This window comes from Gymnodraco acuticeps, unplaced genomic scaffold (genome assembly GCF_902827175.1).
Source record: "Gymnodraco acuticeps unplaced genomic scaffold, fGymAcu1.1, whole genome shotgun sequence".
Lineage (NCBI taxonomy): Eukaryota > Metazoa > Chordata > Actinopteri > Perciformes > Bathydraconidae > Gymnodraco > Gymnodraco acuticeps.
The window spans coordinates 46,593-61,389 of NW_022990531.1; the positions used below are offsets into that span (position 1 = coordinate 46,593).

At 40.7% G+C, this 14,797-nt stretch overlaps 1 protein-coding gene across 4 annotated transcripts in view; it reads left to right on the top strand.

Moving 5' to 3' along the window:
- The window catches only part of LOC117553381 (protein shisa-8), a 154,499-nt gene that overhangs the window by 45,092 nt on the left and 94,610 nt on the right, over window positions 1-14,797 (top strand). For all 4 annotated transcript variants that reach the window (XM_034227281.1, XM_034227278.1, XM_034227279.1 and 1 more), the window contains one exon: window positions 13,757-13,878. In XM_034227281.1, the coding sequence (XP_034083172.1) occupies window positions 13,757-13,878 (122 nt within the window). The remainder of the gene's footprint in view (window positions 1-13,756; window positions 13,879-14,797) is intronic.

A 14,797-nucleotide genomic window follows, 5' to 3' on the forward strand; every position in this document is an offset into this window, starting at 1 on the left:
AATCCAAGGTAACAAAAACACAATGTATCTTAGTTTCAGGGGATTTAACGCTAATTATATTCCATTTATGTTCCCCTAAACCCTACACACTGGCCCTTTAATCTTCTCAGTGGTGGGATGCTGTGAGCTGATCTGTGTGTAGGTCGTGGGGTGGGACGACTGTAGGTGGCAAGGAGCATCACAAACAATTATACAGCGCTACTGTTTGTAAACAGCAGGGTTGTATTTTAATGCTCAGTCCCATGCTAGCTTACAGAGCCCTGGAATCATCTGTGGGGGGGCTTGCATTATAAACTAACCTGCTGTGACAGTGAAGAGTGATTCAGCCACAAATGCTGTGTTAAAGACCCAGGGGAGAAAATGTGTTTGTGCGCAGAACAATACTGAACATCTTATTACATGACCATGGGGTGTTTTTCTCACTTTATTTTTAGCAACAAACACACAATTGAAAGCAATAGTGCACATTTTGTTATGCAACCAAGACCGCTGCAAGCTTATGATACACCAACAGACAAACTGTATGTTGGTAAAGTAATTGGTTTTCACACTGTTTCACCGCATTGATTTGCAATTTGACCGTGAAATAAATAGTTGTTCCCTCCTCTTTGCGGGAAGTTGCGCGGCATAGCAAAATGAGTTTCTTTAAATGCTTGCAAATTCAATTCTATCACAATCTATTTGCATGTAGATTTGCAAGAGTGACTTAATCATGCTCGGCTCTTAATCAGCCTTTTGAGTTTTTCTGTCAACAAAACAATAAACGCTTACATAAGCTCATGAAGTTAGCTTTTACCCGAGCTGCTCTCCTGGAGTACTTACTGTGTTCAAGAGGCGCATTCACACTGCGGTACTTTTCCCACAAAGGTTCATGTGAACTTAGTTCATGTGAACTCTTTAGTTCGCATGAACTAAGTACAGATCGCGTTCACACTGGAAAAAGTCCCTGGGGGAGGATTAGGCAAATGAAGCCGCTGACGTCACTTGTTCTTCTTCTGCTTTGGGTTTACTGGCAGGCCGCAAACCACTTCACGGCGTATACTGCCGCCCAAAGTCCCCGGAGTTAGGGACTGGCTTCAGTAGAAGCTGCTGGGAGTCCCAGCAGCTTCTACTGAAGCCTTCCGAGTAAATCGCCAGAACGCCGACACCTCCTCATCTCCACCGCTCCCATGTTTTATTTTGTGTTGCCATAAGTTAGTCTCTCTGCGTTTCTGCGCTGGGCTAATGCTAATGCTAATAATGCTAATGCGAGGATAATAAAATGGCGGCTTCACAAAACTTTTAGGGAGTTTTACGGGGCGTGGTTTGCAATCCTTCCAGCCAATCAGAAATGTAGCTCTTTTCTCACAAGAGAGCCGCTCGAAAGTCCCTGCTCTCTAGCAGGGACTTTCGTGGGGGTCAAAAGGTTCACATGAACTAATTTTAGTACCGGCTCTTTTTGGTGTGAACGCGATAAAAGAGTTCACATGAACTAAGTTCACATGAACCTTTGTGGGAAAAGTACCGCAGTGTGAATGCGCTTAATTGGCTCATTTACAGCAACAGCAGAGGGAATGGATAACTTTTGTAATTAAATATAAATGTGTCAGATAATTTATTCTTTAGATTATTGTTTCTAATGAAGCAGTTTAACACACATTTCACACATTGTACCGACTCAATTATCATTTAATTAATACTGTAATGTGACTACATTAGTTTTAGTGAAGCTTACGCTAAGTAATGAACTGAGTGTAAATGATATGTAGGTTACAGCATAAAGACTGCTGCTCTAATTATGATGTGATATTTAGCCCTGTTAGCTGATTGGCTCTGGGGATGGCGGTGTGGGACAATTGGTCCGCCACTTTGTTTCACACTGGAATATCTCAACTGCTATGAAATGAATAACCCTTAAATCATGTAGAGATATTTATGGTTCCCAGAGGATGATTCCCACTTACCTTAAAGGTCCCACATCAACAGAGCCATCGTCATAGGGCTTATTCTCATGCAATTTGGTGCATACATTCATGTTAATCTAGGCCTGACTTTTGTAAAACGTTTGGCACATTGGCAAATGTTTCATTTGGTCAAAACTTCTCCTTATGACACATTTCCAGTACAACTAATGACGTTCCCATCAGCCTCGACTGTACTTTGTGTTTAAGAGGATATGTTCTGCTAATTTGCAGTTTCATATTAGTATTGTGTGCCTTAACTGTGACATGTCTCCATGCTTTAATGTTCAAAAAGCTCTTTATTTTTCTCATGCTACCTGTACTGCAGCACCTCTTTTCACCCTCTGTCTGAAACCAGAGCCCAGTCTGCTCTGATTGGTTAGCAGGCCGGCTCTGTTGTGATTGGTCAACCACTTAGAGATTTTATTTTATTTGTATTTAACCTTTATTTAACCAGATGAAAACATTGAGACAAAATCTCATTTACAATGCTGACCTGGCCAAGAAGGCAGCAACGTTACACGTTCTTACACATACATGTAGCACAGACATATCAAATACAGAGAACACAAGTAAACAAAAAGACGAAAAGCAGTCACTACATTGTGCACATTAGGACAGTAAGAAAGGTACTCTACTTATTACTGCAAGAGCAGCTGGTGGTAAGGACTTCAGACAACTTCAATTTAAAACATGCTATAGGGACAAGTGCCCTCAGTTTGAGGCTTGATTGAAGGTCATTCCAAGACCAAGGACCATCATAAAAAAGACTCCTTTTCCCAGCCTCAGTCCGCACAGCAGGAACCTGGACCCGTATCCAGGCACTGGATCCGAGGTTGTAAGAGTCACAAACTGGAGAAAATCTGGCACAAATATACAGTGGAAGCTTTCCATGGCTTTATACATTAATAAAAACCCATGCTGCATCCTACGCATACTAAGTGAGGACCATCCAGTTAGGCTATACAGTTTGCAATGATGAGTCCTATAGGGTAGATTTGATATATAACGCAGTGCAGCATGGTAGAGTGGGTCAAGTTTGACCAAAACAGATGTCCCGTGCTAGCCAATAGAAACACAAGTATTACATAGTGATGTCACTATATTACTTAGGTAAACAAAGGAGTCCATTGGAGGCGTTTGAGGCATGGGGGGAGTGTGGGGATTTTAGCCTTTGAAGAGCATTTACATGCACAAAAACCTACTGTATATAACACACGACAGGAAAGGGAAAACCCCAAAAAGCATTGAAGGGCATCTTTCGGTGATAAGTAGCTAATAATAGGATGCTAACGTGCTAAACTATAGTGAGTGAACATGGTTTAAAATAAGACCTGCGTTGCATCAATATTGTCCATTTCAATGATAGAATTGCCACATGAGCCTGTTAGCGTTCTAACGTCCAACGTAAAGTCTTTTCGAAGCAAAATTCTCATTAATTCCTTTACAATAAATCTTCACATTCAACTAATCAACTGTCATCTTCCTCATACATGGCTTTAATACATAAAATATGTTCTATTCGTATTGCTTCTGGAAAACCATTAATCTTCTGGTGAAATAATCACATTCATCCATTCAACAGACATGATTAATCACTACTGCCTGATATCCCAGATACTTTTGAAACCCTACAAAAAATGTATCTTTGCTTTAATCTTTCCATATAATTCCCCTTTTTTCAAGTCTAATGTACTTTAAGAAATATACATCAGAGGGCAGATTTAACAGATTGATCTTTCTCATAGCTTTAGTTGTGATACGGTTAAGGAGGGAATTCAAGACGACAGCATTCAATTGTCACGCTCTTATCAAGTGCCACATGTTTTACCCATGAGAAGCTTCATGCTGCTTGGAAATTAGTTTCAGAAGCAGATCGTTTTCCCTATGAACGTCTGGATGATCGCTAATTGCGCCTGACTGAAAAAGATAGCGTGATGGTAGACGGCTGGCTGACTCAGTTTGAAGTAATTACCAGACATTAAACTGCGTCACTGGAAACATCCTCACTCTGTCGGCTCATACAGACTTTAAATGTGTCACTGTTTAAACATCTTCCTCGTTGCTTTGTTTGTGAAGTTGTTATCAAATCAACCATTCCTCTGTAAGATTTAGTCTCAATCGATAGAGAGCTGAGTATGTGGTTTTAAAACTCTTCCAGATTGCCAGGAGAGGTTTTCTAGGAGTTTCTTAAACCAAATGGGATTAAAACCCTCTGTAGTGGACATTTACAGCCTTCTGCTGAATCATTTGAACAATACAGTCTGTGTATAACAGCTTTTATCCATTTTTCAATTCATATCCTGTCTTGCATTACAAGAAAAATCCATTTTGTGGTAATTTAAAAGGATATTAGGCTCATTGGCCCTTGTGTGAACGCAAACATCATGAAATTGATTAACGATATTCTATCTAGAAAACAACACGCCATAAAATGTAACTATGGAGGGTTTTCCATATGAAGAAAGTTGACACAACTTTAACAAAGTAGTTTTTTTACATTATATAAATGTTTGGTAGTAAATGAAGTGAGGAGAGTGTATTGAGATGAGAACAGAATGCTGTATGGACTGACACAAAGAGCAGTGGACAGAAAATGACATTAAACGGGACTAACAAGGATCACATCATACAAAGTTCACAGTGCTGCAGATTGACAGTGTGAAACTACATGGAGGGGCTTTCCCAGCATGCATTAGGTGAGTGGCGGGCTACATCCTGGACTGGTGCTGCCCAGAAGCTAGGTGTTCTTTTACTTAACCTTTCCTAGCGTCTTTCAACCTCCATGTCCCCAGTTTGTGGCTCATGTTTTCCGTTATAAATGTTTTGTTTCCGAGCCTAAACCTGGGAATTAACCCTGAAAATACTATAGCATCATCAGGGTCATTCATACAAGCTTCTCCAAAGCTACAGAGGGGACTATTCCAATATATTTTCCAAAGGCTGAGCGATGGTCCTTATTAAAGGTCCCATGTCATGGCCATTTCCACTGATCATAATTCCATTGTTGAGGTCTACTAGAATAGATTTACATTGTTCAATTTTCCAAACTCACATTGGTTTCTCACAGCATCTCTGTATAGTATGTGTATTCACTCTCTGTCCTAAACGGCTTGTTGGAGCTCCTGCCCCCCCCTCCCTGTGAGCCCAGTGGCCGCCTGCGAGACAACGAAACTCAGCCCGAAACCAGCCCGCACACACACACACACACACACACACCCGCAGCCTGGCTGGGAGTTTGTGCTCACACATAGACTCACAGCCTCGCAGCGTCCTGCCGTCTCAGGGAGGAGAAATCGGCGGAGCTGCAGCTGAGAAAAGATTGAGTGTGTGTGTGTGTGTGTGTGTGTGTGTGTGTGTGTGTGTGTGTGTGTGTGTGTGTGTGTGTGTGTGTGTGTGTGTGTGTGTGTGTGTGTGTGTGTGTAATGTAACGGCTCCGCGGACGTAACGTAAGGGTTCCACGGATTGGTCCATTTGGACCAATGGGTCCATTTGGGTATGGGCACGTCACTGTACCCAATAAAATAATGGAAAAAGAGAAATGTCCAACGAGGCGTTCTGGGGCAGCACAGACAGGTCTTTTCTGTGTTAGAGTTTTACTCGCTATGTACTTTGAGGGTTTGTGACTCTGCAGACCGTTTACATGCAGAAAAAGCTACATAACACACAAGGGGACGGGTAATAACCGGAAAAGCATGACATGGGACCTTTAAGAGTGAAGTTACCACTGTGTGAGTATACAAAAATGCCAGAAACATCAGCTCAACCTTAAGAAAACTAAAACAGCATTTGAGTTTGAGTTCCTCCAGATTTAAGAAGCCTGCATTGTCCTGTGGTTTTCTTTTTCATATGCTAGACCTAAGTGTTGTTTGAAGTGCTGCATGTTAACACTTAAAGCTCCCACCCTTATCATGAAAGAGTGCAGATATCCCTCAGTATTTGGACCGGGTGCATGCTGTCCTGATCTGGGGTTTAAACAGTATTTGACTTAAGCGGTGCAGCTTTGCCATTTGTCAGAACGATATGGTGAAAAGCTGCTAGAGGTGAAAGCTGATGGTGAAAGGCATGCCTTTACTTTATTATTTACAGAGTCATAAATGAATTGTGTGTTGGTTGTCGGCGCTGACATGGAGCTTTAATGTCCTCATATCATTCTGTTTCATTCCAAGAGTGCTAAAACAACAAGTTAGAATAGTTTATGTAGCAGTCTCCTCGGGGAGGGGGTGAGAGACGACAGAGGAAAGGGCAAGGATACTTAAGGGGCTGAGAGAAAAAAAGACAAGGAAGAAAATAGAAATCAGGCCAAAGGGTGAGACGTACCAGACACAACGATGTGAAAGAGCAAGAGTGGCAGAATAAAGAGGACTGAGGGGGAAATAAAGAGAGACGCAGGGTCGAGGAAGCGATACAGGAAGAGATAAAAAAAAAGGCTTGTAGCGACGGAAAAGATGAAGAAAGGGGGGGAGTGATAAGAGGAGGGGAATGGAGTCAGACGCAGAGAGTTGAGAAGATAAGAACGACAGGATTAGACGAGGAGAGGAGAGGTTAGAGAGATAGAGGGTGTAGAGAACAACAAGTACGCAACAAAAGTGCTCTTAAGCATTCTGGAGGGGATGAAAACAGAGCAGGGAGACGAGAGAGTGACGGACATTCAGCCTCACCTCGCTTTATTGCCAAGAGAACGAGACGAGGGGGGGAGTGGAAGACAAATGAAGTAATGAAATGGAAGTGGACTGATATTAATGAGATGAGAGGGAACAAATAAAATATTATACAAATATAACAAATATTATACATCCATGGAACAAATGGATTGGCTAGCAAGCAGAAAATGCAAAAGGCAATCTAGGTGCATGTGCGGGTACTATATATCTGTTCCTGTGGCACATAGTGCTAATATAATACAGTGTAGGACACATGTTAAGGGTATTTATCATCCTGTTATCAGAATCAGAAATCCTTTATCTGACCAGCAGCAGGGATATTTAAGGCATTACGGGAAAGCGACAAAGCAGATGAAAGGCAAACAATAATAAAGAGTATGCTAACATGTTAAATATAGAGAAAATCACACACTACTAATACAATAAAAAACAAGACAAATAAGTACACATCCATGGCTAAAAACAGCATTTTAAAAGTAAACATATTAAGGTGTTAAGATATTATAAAAAGGCAAAAGGCAATAGAGATGTATGTGCAGGTACTTAATATGTGTTACTGTGGCAAATACTGCGAATATAATACAGTAGGAGGACACATTTTTAGGGGTATTTTCCATCCTTTTATCAGAATCAGAAATCCTTTATAAGTCCCGCAGCGGAGGAATTTACAGCGTCACAGCAAAAGTAAAAAAGCAGATGAAAGGCAAACAATAATAAAGAGTGTGCTAACATGTTAAATATAGAGAAAAGCACACATTACTAATACAAAAATGAAATATAAGTTGACTTCCATGACTAACAATAAGTAGCAGCATTTCAGGAGCCTAGTGAACATATTAAGGTGTTGAGATATTATAAAAATGTAAAAAAAAAAAAAGAAGGCAGATGCTATTTACACCCGGGTGTCCTAACAATGCTATTTGCACCCAGGGGCCTATACTACGAAGTTGGTTCAACCTAACCTGGATATGTTTGAGTTAGCCGGTTGGCCTAATCCAAAACATACGCGCTCTCGCTAAACTGTACTACGACGCTGGTTATCAAGTGGATCGCTCAAGCCAGCCGTTTCCTATCTAGTTAGGTGCGCGTTCACATGAAAGGGGTGGTATTTGGAGCATTCGACCAATCACAAACATGGAGAAGCGCACTGACTGAGTGAAAAGTGAATTTTAATACTAGTCAAATATGGAGAAGTTAAACTTTAAACATCCATGTCTTAAACACTTTATCCAGGATAAAAGCCACATAGCTGCACCTGCAAGGTGAATACAGCTGACAAAAGAAAAAGTGTTTGAATGCGTACATTAACAGGTTTATGATATCACTGCCCCGTCTAAAACACGATCTGACTTTAATTACATTTGTCTCGAGTGTTTCGTCAACTTAATGTGTTGCTTAAAATAATACTTCTGCATACAGTATGTGACACTGTGAGTGTTGCACGGCCAGATACGGCTCAGCTGACTCAGATAAGGAGATATATGATATATTATGATGTGATATGATGTGATATGAATGATAATGGGACACATCGTCTGCACTCAGTGTACTTATGTTGTGGCAGATATTTAAGTAAGCTTTCTTAACGCTAATGTTATAATAGTCAGATTGCTCTGAAGATGGGAGGTGATATTCTATTAATGTTCACGTTCACACAGTCGGTGATTTTTGCCGGCCGTCTTTCCTGCAATGGCAGTTTTTCTGTATTTCCTTTCTCCTGTAATATGACTTGATCGCTTTAAACTCCGCACACTGAGCTCTGATTGGTCAGCAGGCGGTGCTTTCACTGAGTTGAGCTCTTAGCCTGCAACCTAACCTGCTCCCGACCAGGTTAGCCGCTAAGCATAAGTTACCATGGAGATCTAGCCTGCTAAAAAGAGAACCAGCTTCGTAGGACCGGAAAGCCGGAGTTTCCCCTGAATTTAGCCGGCTAAGCGAACATCCTGCTTCGTAGTATACCCCCCAGGTGTCCGTAACAATGCTATTTACACCCTGGTGTCCGTAGCTAACAATGCTATTTACACCCGGGTGTCCGTAGCTAACAATGCTATTTACACCCGGGTGTCTGTAGCTAACAATGCTATTTACACCCGGGTGTCTGTAGCTAACAATGCTATTTACACCCAGGTGTCCGTAGCTAACAATGCTATTTACACCCGGGTGTCTGTAGCTAACAATGCTATTTACACCCGGGTGTCCGTAGCTAACAATGCTATTTACAACCCGGGTGTCCGTAGCTAACAATGCTATTTACACCCGGGTGTCTGTAGCTAACAATGCTATTTACACCCGGGTGTCTGTAGCTAACAATGCTATTTACACCCGGGTGTCCGTAGCTAACAATGCTATTTACACCCGGGTGTCTGTAGCTAACAATGCTATTTACACCCGGGTGTCTGTAGCTAACAATGCTATTTACACCCGGGTGTCGTAGCAACAATGCTATTTACACCCGGGTGTCCGTAGCTAACAATGCTATTTACACCCGGTGTCTGTAGCTAACAATGCTATTTACACCCGGGTGTCCGTAGTAACAATGCTATTTACACCCGGGTGTCCGTAGCTAACAATGCTATTTACACCCGGGTGTCTGTAGCTAACAATGCTATTTACACCCGGGTGTCTGTAGCTAACAATGCTATTTGACCCGGGTGTCCTAATAATGCTATTTACAACCGGGTGTCCTAACAATGCTATTTACACCCAGGTGTCCGTAACAATGCTATTCACACCCGGGTGTCCGTAGCTAACAATACTATTTACACCCGTGTGTCTGTAGCTAACAATGCTATTTACACCGGGTGTCCGTAGCTAACAATACTATTTACACCCGGGTGTCTGTAGCTAACAATGCTATTTACACCCGGGTGTCCGTAGCTAACAATGCTATTTACACCCGGGTGTCCGTAGCTAACAATGCTATTTACACCCGGGCTACACATTAGATACTGTTTTGGATGTATAGGTATTTATGGCATTTTTTCTTTGATAACTTCCTTCCCCTTTGCTGCTGCGTCAAATTGTAATTATCCTATGGTGGATGTAAAGGCTTATCTTAAGCACTGTAGCGATTTACACCCGGCTGTTGTACTGTATGCATCTCTGCTTGCTCTTTCTACGATGGCCTGCAGGTTACATAAACATCAGGGACAAAAAAACACCTGTGCTATATTGTGAACATGGCTGTAAGGAAATAAATGTCCCACAGACCCCCCTGATGAAAGGGGGTTAATTAATCTGCCACAACAGTGGGAAAGAAGTTATGAGACGTGATGAATTTCAGTATCTTTATTTACAAAATATCACAACAGTAAACAGTGACTAAGAAGTTTTTTGGGGGTGGGTGTAAATAGCCGAATAGCTGCCGTGTGTCTATTTTCACCTGGATGCAAATAGACACTCCGGAAAAAAAATGCAATGGACCTAACAGTTTAATGCACTCAATTGTAGCGGTCTGTAATTGTGTGGTGGTCTACCAGGGGCCGTAGTAGTTGTAAAGCAACCCATTAATGCAATATTTAAAAAAATAAAATCAATTTAACTTTCTTTGTATCAGTCAAGAAGTTACATCTTTGTGGTTTAAAGAATAAAAATACAGTTCTAAGCTTGTAAACATTTGCCAGAAGAGATGATCTCAGCAGGGGTGCGATGTCAAACAAAACTTTCTGATGTTAATTTATCCTGGCCGGGTTTTGCTGAGCTCTGTATTTTTCACATGCGTACCAGGGACCAGCAGCTTTAATGGCACCTTAGCAGCAGAAAAGTATCAAGGGAGAGGAAAGAAATACCAATCTTAGTTTGCCCGATACTTCTGATTGGACGTTTTACTGCGCAGTCACTCAAAGTCTCCCAACAGCACCAATAGGCATTTATTTGATGTCTAGGAAAAATTGAATTGTAATGTATAATTGCTTTCACCAAGGAGAGCATGTTTCCAACCTCTCAGTTAATTTGTAAGTTTCCGTGTCGGGTGGATATTTTCAAAAGCTCATTCCTACAAAAAATTGTTGGAGAACTAAAACTTATAAACTTATGTTGAATGTATTCACTCAGGTACAGCTGGTGGTGAATAGTATGTCAATGAACACACATCAAAAGACTAAAGCCAGGGAAGTAAACCGTATGTAATGAAGTAAAGTTAAAAATCAAGTGAAACGTGGGGTTATTTTCTCATAGACTTCTATAGAATTGGACTTCTACTTGAAACCAGTGGTGTTGCCCCCTGTTGGCCGAAAATTGCTTCTTGCTCCTCGCCAAATAAGCACGTTGTGAATTGTTTGTCTCAATTACATCCTCAAAGGTACATTTCTCAGACTTGACAAAGTTCCTCCAGAGCCAAAACACAATTACACATTTGATCACAGGTTGACTTTAACTACTCATGACCAGTGAAGTCATGTTCATGTGTAAAGTGAGTAGCCTGAGTGGCCTTGTGTTACCATGATGGATTGGCACCAAGTGCAATAGCATTGTTAATATGCTGTCCAGAAGATGCTTGAATCATACTTGTTCCTCCTTTGCTGCGAGTAGGACCAGGTACACCTCAACAAAAACACACCTGTTTCCTATCCTGGCCCAAAATGGTGAAACAAGCTCCCCATTGTTACTATGATAGCAGGAAGTATACACCAGAGACTGCACCTGGGCCATTAAACCTCTGTTGTTATTGTTTTTTTTAGCTCATTTCAAACTATTGCACAAGCACTTACAATGGTTTGGCTCATTTGAAGTGACTGTACATGTTTCTCACCCTTCTGTCTTTTATTTTCATGATTTATCGCAATTATTGTAAGCTGTTTGGATAAAAGCGTCAGCTAAATAATAATAATCCTTATATTTATTATAGCGCTTTATCAAAGACTCTCAAAGCGCTTTACAAATACAGATCATACATGTAATGGTCATCTACTGTGGACAATACCCACAGGAGCACATTCGGGTGAAGTGTCTTGCCCAAGGACACAACGGCCTGACGCAGTGGGGCGGGAGCGGGTTTCGAACTGGAGATCCCCAACGCCCCCTTGATCTGATGATCAAACGCACAGACCACTGCGCCAATGTATTGTGATATATCATGACCTGGAATATACCAGTTTCTATTAAGAAACATAAACATACAAAAATAGAAACATATTGACCTTATCCATGACATGTGATACATAGCGCCAAATGCATGTCAAACCCTGGTGACTAAGCGTTTTGAGCACCAGGAAAAGCGTTATATAAATATATATTATTATCAGAAGCTAATAAAGTCTGTGTTTCCCCCATAATACACTAGAAGAACCTATATCTTTAGGTGCTGGTGTTTTGTTGCATACTTGCCAATGCCATGCCCAAATACATTTAAGTTTTGAAGCTGTGCCTGCTGCTTCCTCCCAAAAATAACCACGACTTGTGAATTGCATTATATAGTTGGAGCGTTCATGTTTTTATGCTTCCTGCTCCCATGACCACAGGCAATCACTTCACAGCGGGCTAATAAAAAGACAGTTGCTCTGCTGCGTATTAGAGGCTGCGTTAAGGGCTTCAACAGTGAGATTAACAGTGAGGAAATATTTATGGGTCTCTTGATAGCTGCTCGCAGGTCACAGCTGATTGGTTGACTATGTCGCTATAATTTCCTTGTCAGTGGTTACATGTTGATGTGGAGCAAACTCTTGTTTTTAATGTGAGCAAAAACTGGAACCAATTTACGAAACCAATTAAAGAGGGGGAAAGAATACAACTTTTTCTTATGAGCAGACAGCAGGTGTTGATATGTGTTCTTTTTCTCTCTCTTAACCTTATTAAAAACAAATACTGACAGGAGAAAATGAAGTAGCTGACAACCTGAAAGGGCAAGTAATATTCTTTGTTTTCCACCAGGGTTATTTACTGCAATAAAGTGCAATCACACATATGACAGTGATGCAGCTTTGTATGAGACGAGCTTTGACAAATCAGATCACTTGGCTGAAACTATATTATATATATATATATATATATACACTATAACCCACTGTTTCCTCTTCCATCTTACAGAGAATAGGCAGTGGTGGATAAAGTAGTCAGATTCTCAATTTGAGTAAAAATACTACATTTCAAGTAAACGTAATGCATGGAGAGCAGAACTTAAGTAAAAGTATTTAAGTAAGATTAGGAAAACTTACTTAACTGTACTGTACTCAAAAGATATTTTTAATAATTTTAAATATTTAAAAGCTAAATTAGCAAATCTTCACATTTAAGAAGCTGGAAATAAAAAATAAAAAATGGTTTGATTCCAATTAATGTCTTGTTAACCCACTGATTGTTTGAGTTGTATAGGTTTGGATGGTTTGATCTATACCAAACCATCATATTATAAACAGTTGTTCCTAAGTATTGTGTGTAAAAATCTGAATTTGATCAATAAACTAGTAAATAAATATTTTAAATGGGAGTAAAAAGTACAAATGTGGCTTTCAACATGTAGTCGAGCAGAAGTAGAAAGTAGTATTAAATTAAAATACACGGTACACAAGTACCTCCAACTGTACTTCAGTTTACTTTCCCCAGTGAGAATATATATGAAAATGTGTCCATTTAAAATAAAGTAGTCCTTGTTTACAGCTGCAGGTTGTGTGAGCGCTAAAGAGTTAAATCTGCATGTTTGAAGGCTGTTTCCTGCCAGTGTTCCAGTTCTGTTGAGGCACCAGAACTTCTTCAAAGGCATCAAACAATATAAGATAACAAGGGGGGAAGGGGAAGTCATTTTTTATTTTATTTTTGTTATGAATGATTGATGCTCCCAGTTGGCAACCATCCAGAAACATCCTTTTCATCCTCGTTTCCGGTCTCTTGAATTTAATCCTCACTAGTTTGTTTTTAAAGACAATCTGTTTCAAACTTGTCTTTATTCTCCGGTAGAGGAATTAACATGAAGGCTGTTTGGATAGTTTCTGGATTGTTTTATATAATGTCCACATACACATGTGTTTCTTTTTATCACGTTTCTCACTCTGTCCAATCACATCTCCCTTGAGTTCTCTTTCCCTCACAAAGCTTCTCATTTACCTGACAACACTCTCTTCCCTTTGTGAAGTCCTTTGTGATTTATGTCTACTTTTCAGCTTGTATGAGGATGCGTTTATGAAGTGTGTAAATGTGTATTTTTCTTCCTTCTTCCAGGACTCTGACAGAGCTCATGAAGCAGCCAGGGGAGGCAGGGATGGGAATGGTGGATGGAGCGGGGATTCATCATCCAATAGGAACCAACGGCATCTCCGCCAGGGCGCTACGCTCCAACAATGGTCAGTCCTCCTGTGTGTGTGTGTGTGTGTGTGTGTGTGTGTGTGTGTGTGTGTGTGTGTGTGTGTGTGTGTGTGTGTGTGTGTGTGTGTGTGTGTGTGTGTGTGTGTGTGTGTGTGTGTGTGTGTGTGTGTTTGCATGCAGGCATACTGAGCTGATGTGAAATGATTGATAACAGAGGTGTTGCAGTTGGGACTCTGCAATCACAGAGGTCAAATGGAAAAGTAGTAATTTTCCTTTTTGTATTCACTGTATATATTTTATAAACTGCAGTGTTATGCCAGTGTGTCAGTTCAGAACAGTTCCATTATGTGACATGTCTTAGAGCATGGTTCCCAACCTGTTTTGTAAAACTTACCCCATCTGACGAACTCAAGTAGCCTTTCACTGACAGCCTCATTTGTTTAAACTGTTACTCCATCCATCTAGTGTTAGCTAACTAGCTTATTAAGCTGTTCATACACAAATTACTGATTTTAATTCTTTGCCCTAACTTTTAGCTAACTTTTTCGACTGTTGATCCTTTACTTTCGGCTAACTATTTTAACATTACATTACATTGCATTTAGCTGACGCTTTTATCCAAAGCGACTTACAATAAGTGCGTTCGACCAACAAGATACAAACTTGAAGAAAACAGAATCATATAAGTACATCAGGTTTCATAGAGCTAAAACATTTCAAGTGCTACTCAACTGGCTTTAGATAAGCCAGTCCTTTATTAGTATAAAAGTGCTTTGTTAGTAATTCTATCGCTCGAAGTGGAGTCGAAAGAGATGAGTTTTCAGTCTGCGCCGGAAGGTGTGTAAGCTTTCTGCTGTCCTGATGTCAATGGGGAGCTCATTCCACCATCTTGGAGCCAGGACAGAAAACCCACGTGTTTTTGCTGATGGGAACTTGGGTCCCCCTCGCAGTGAGGGT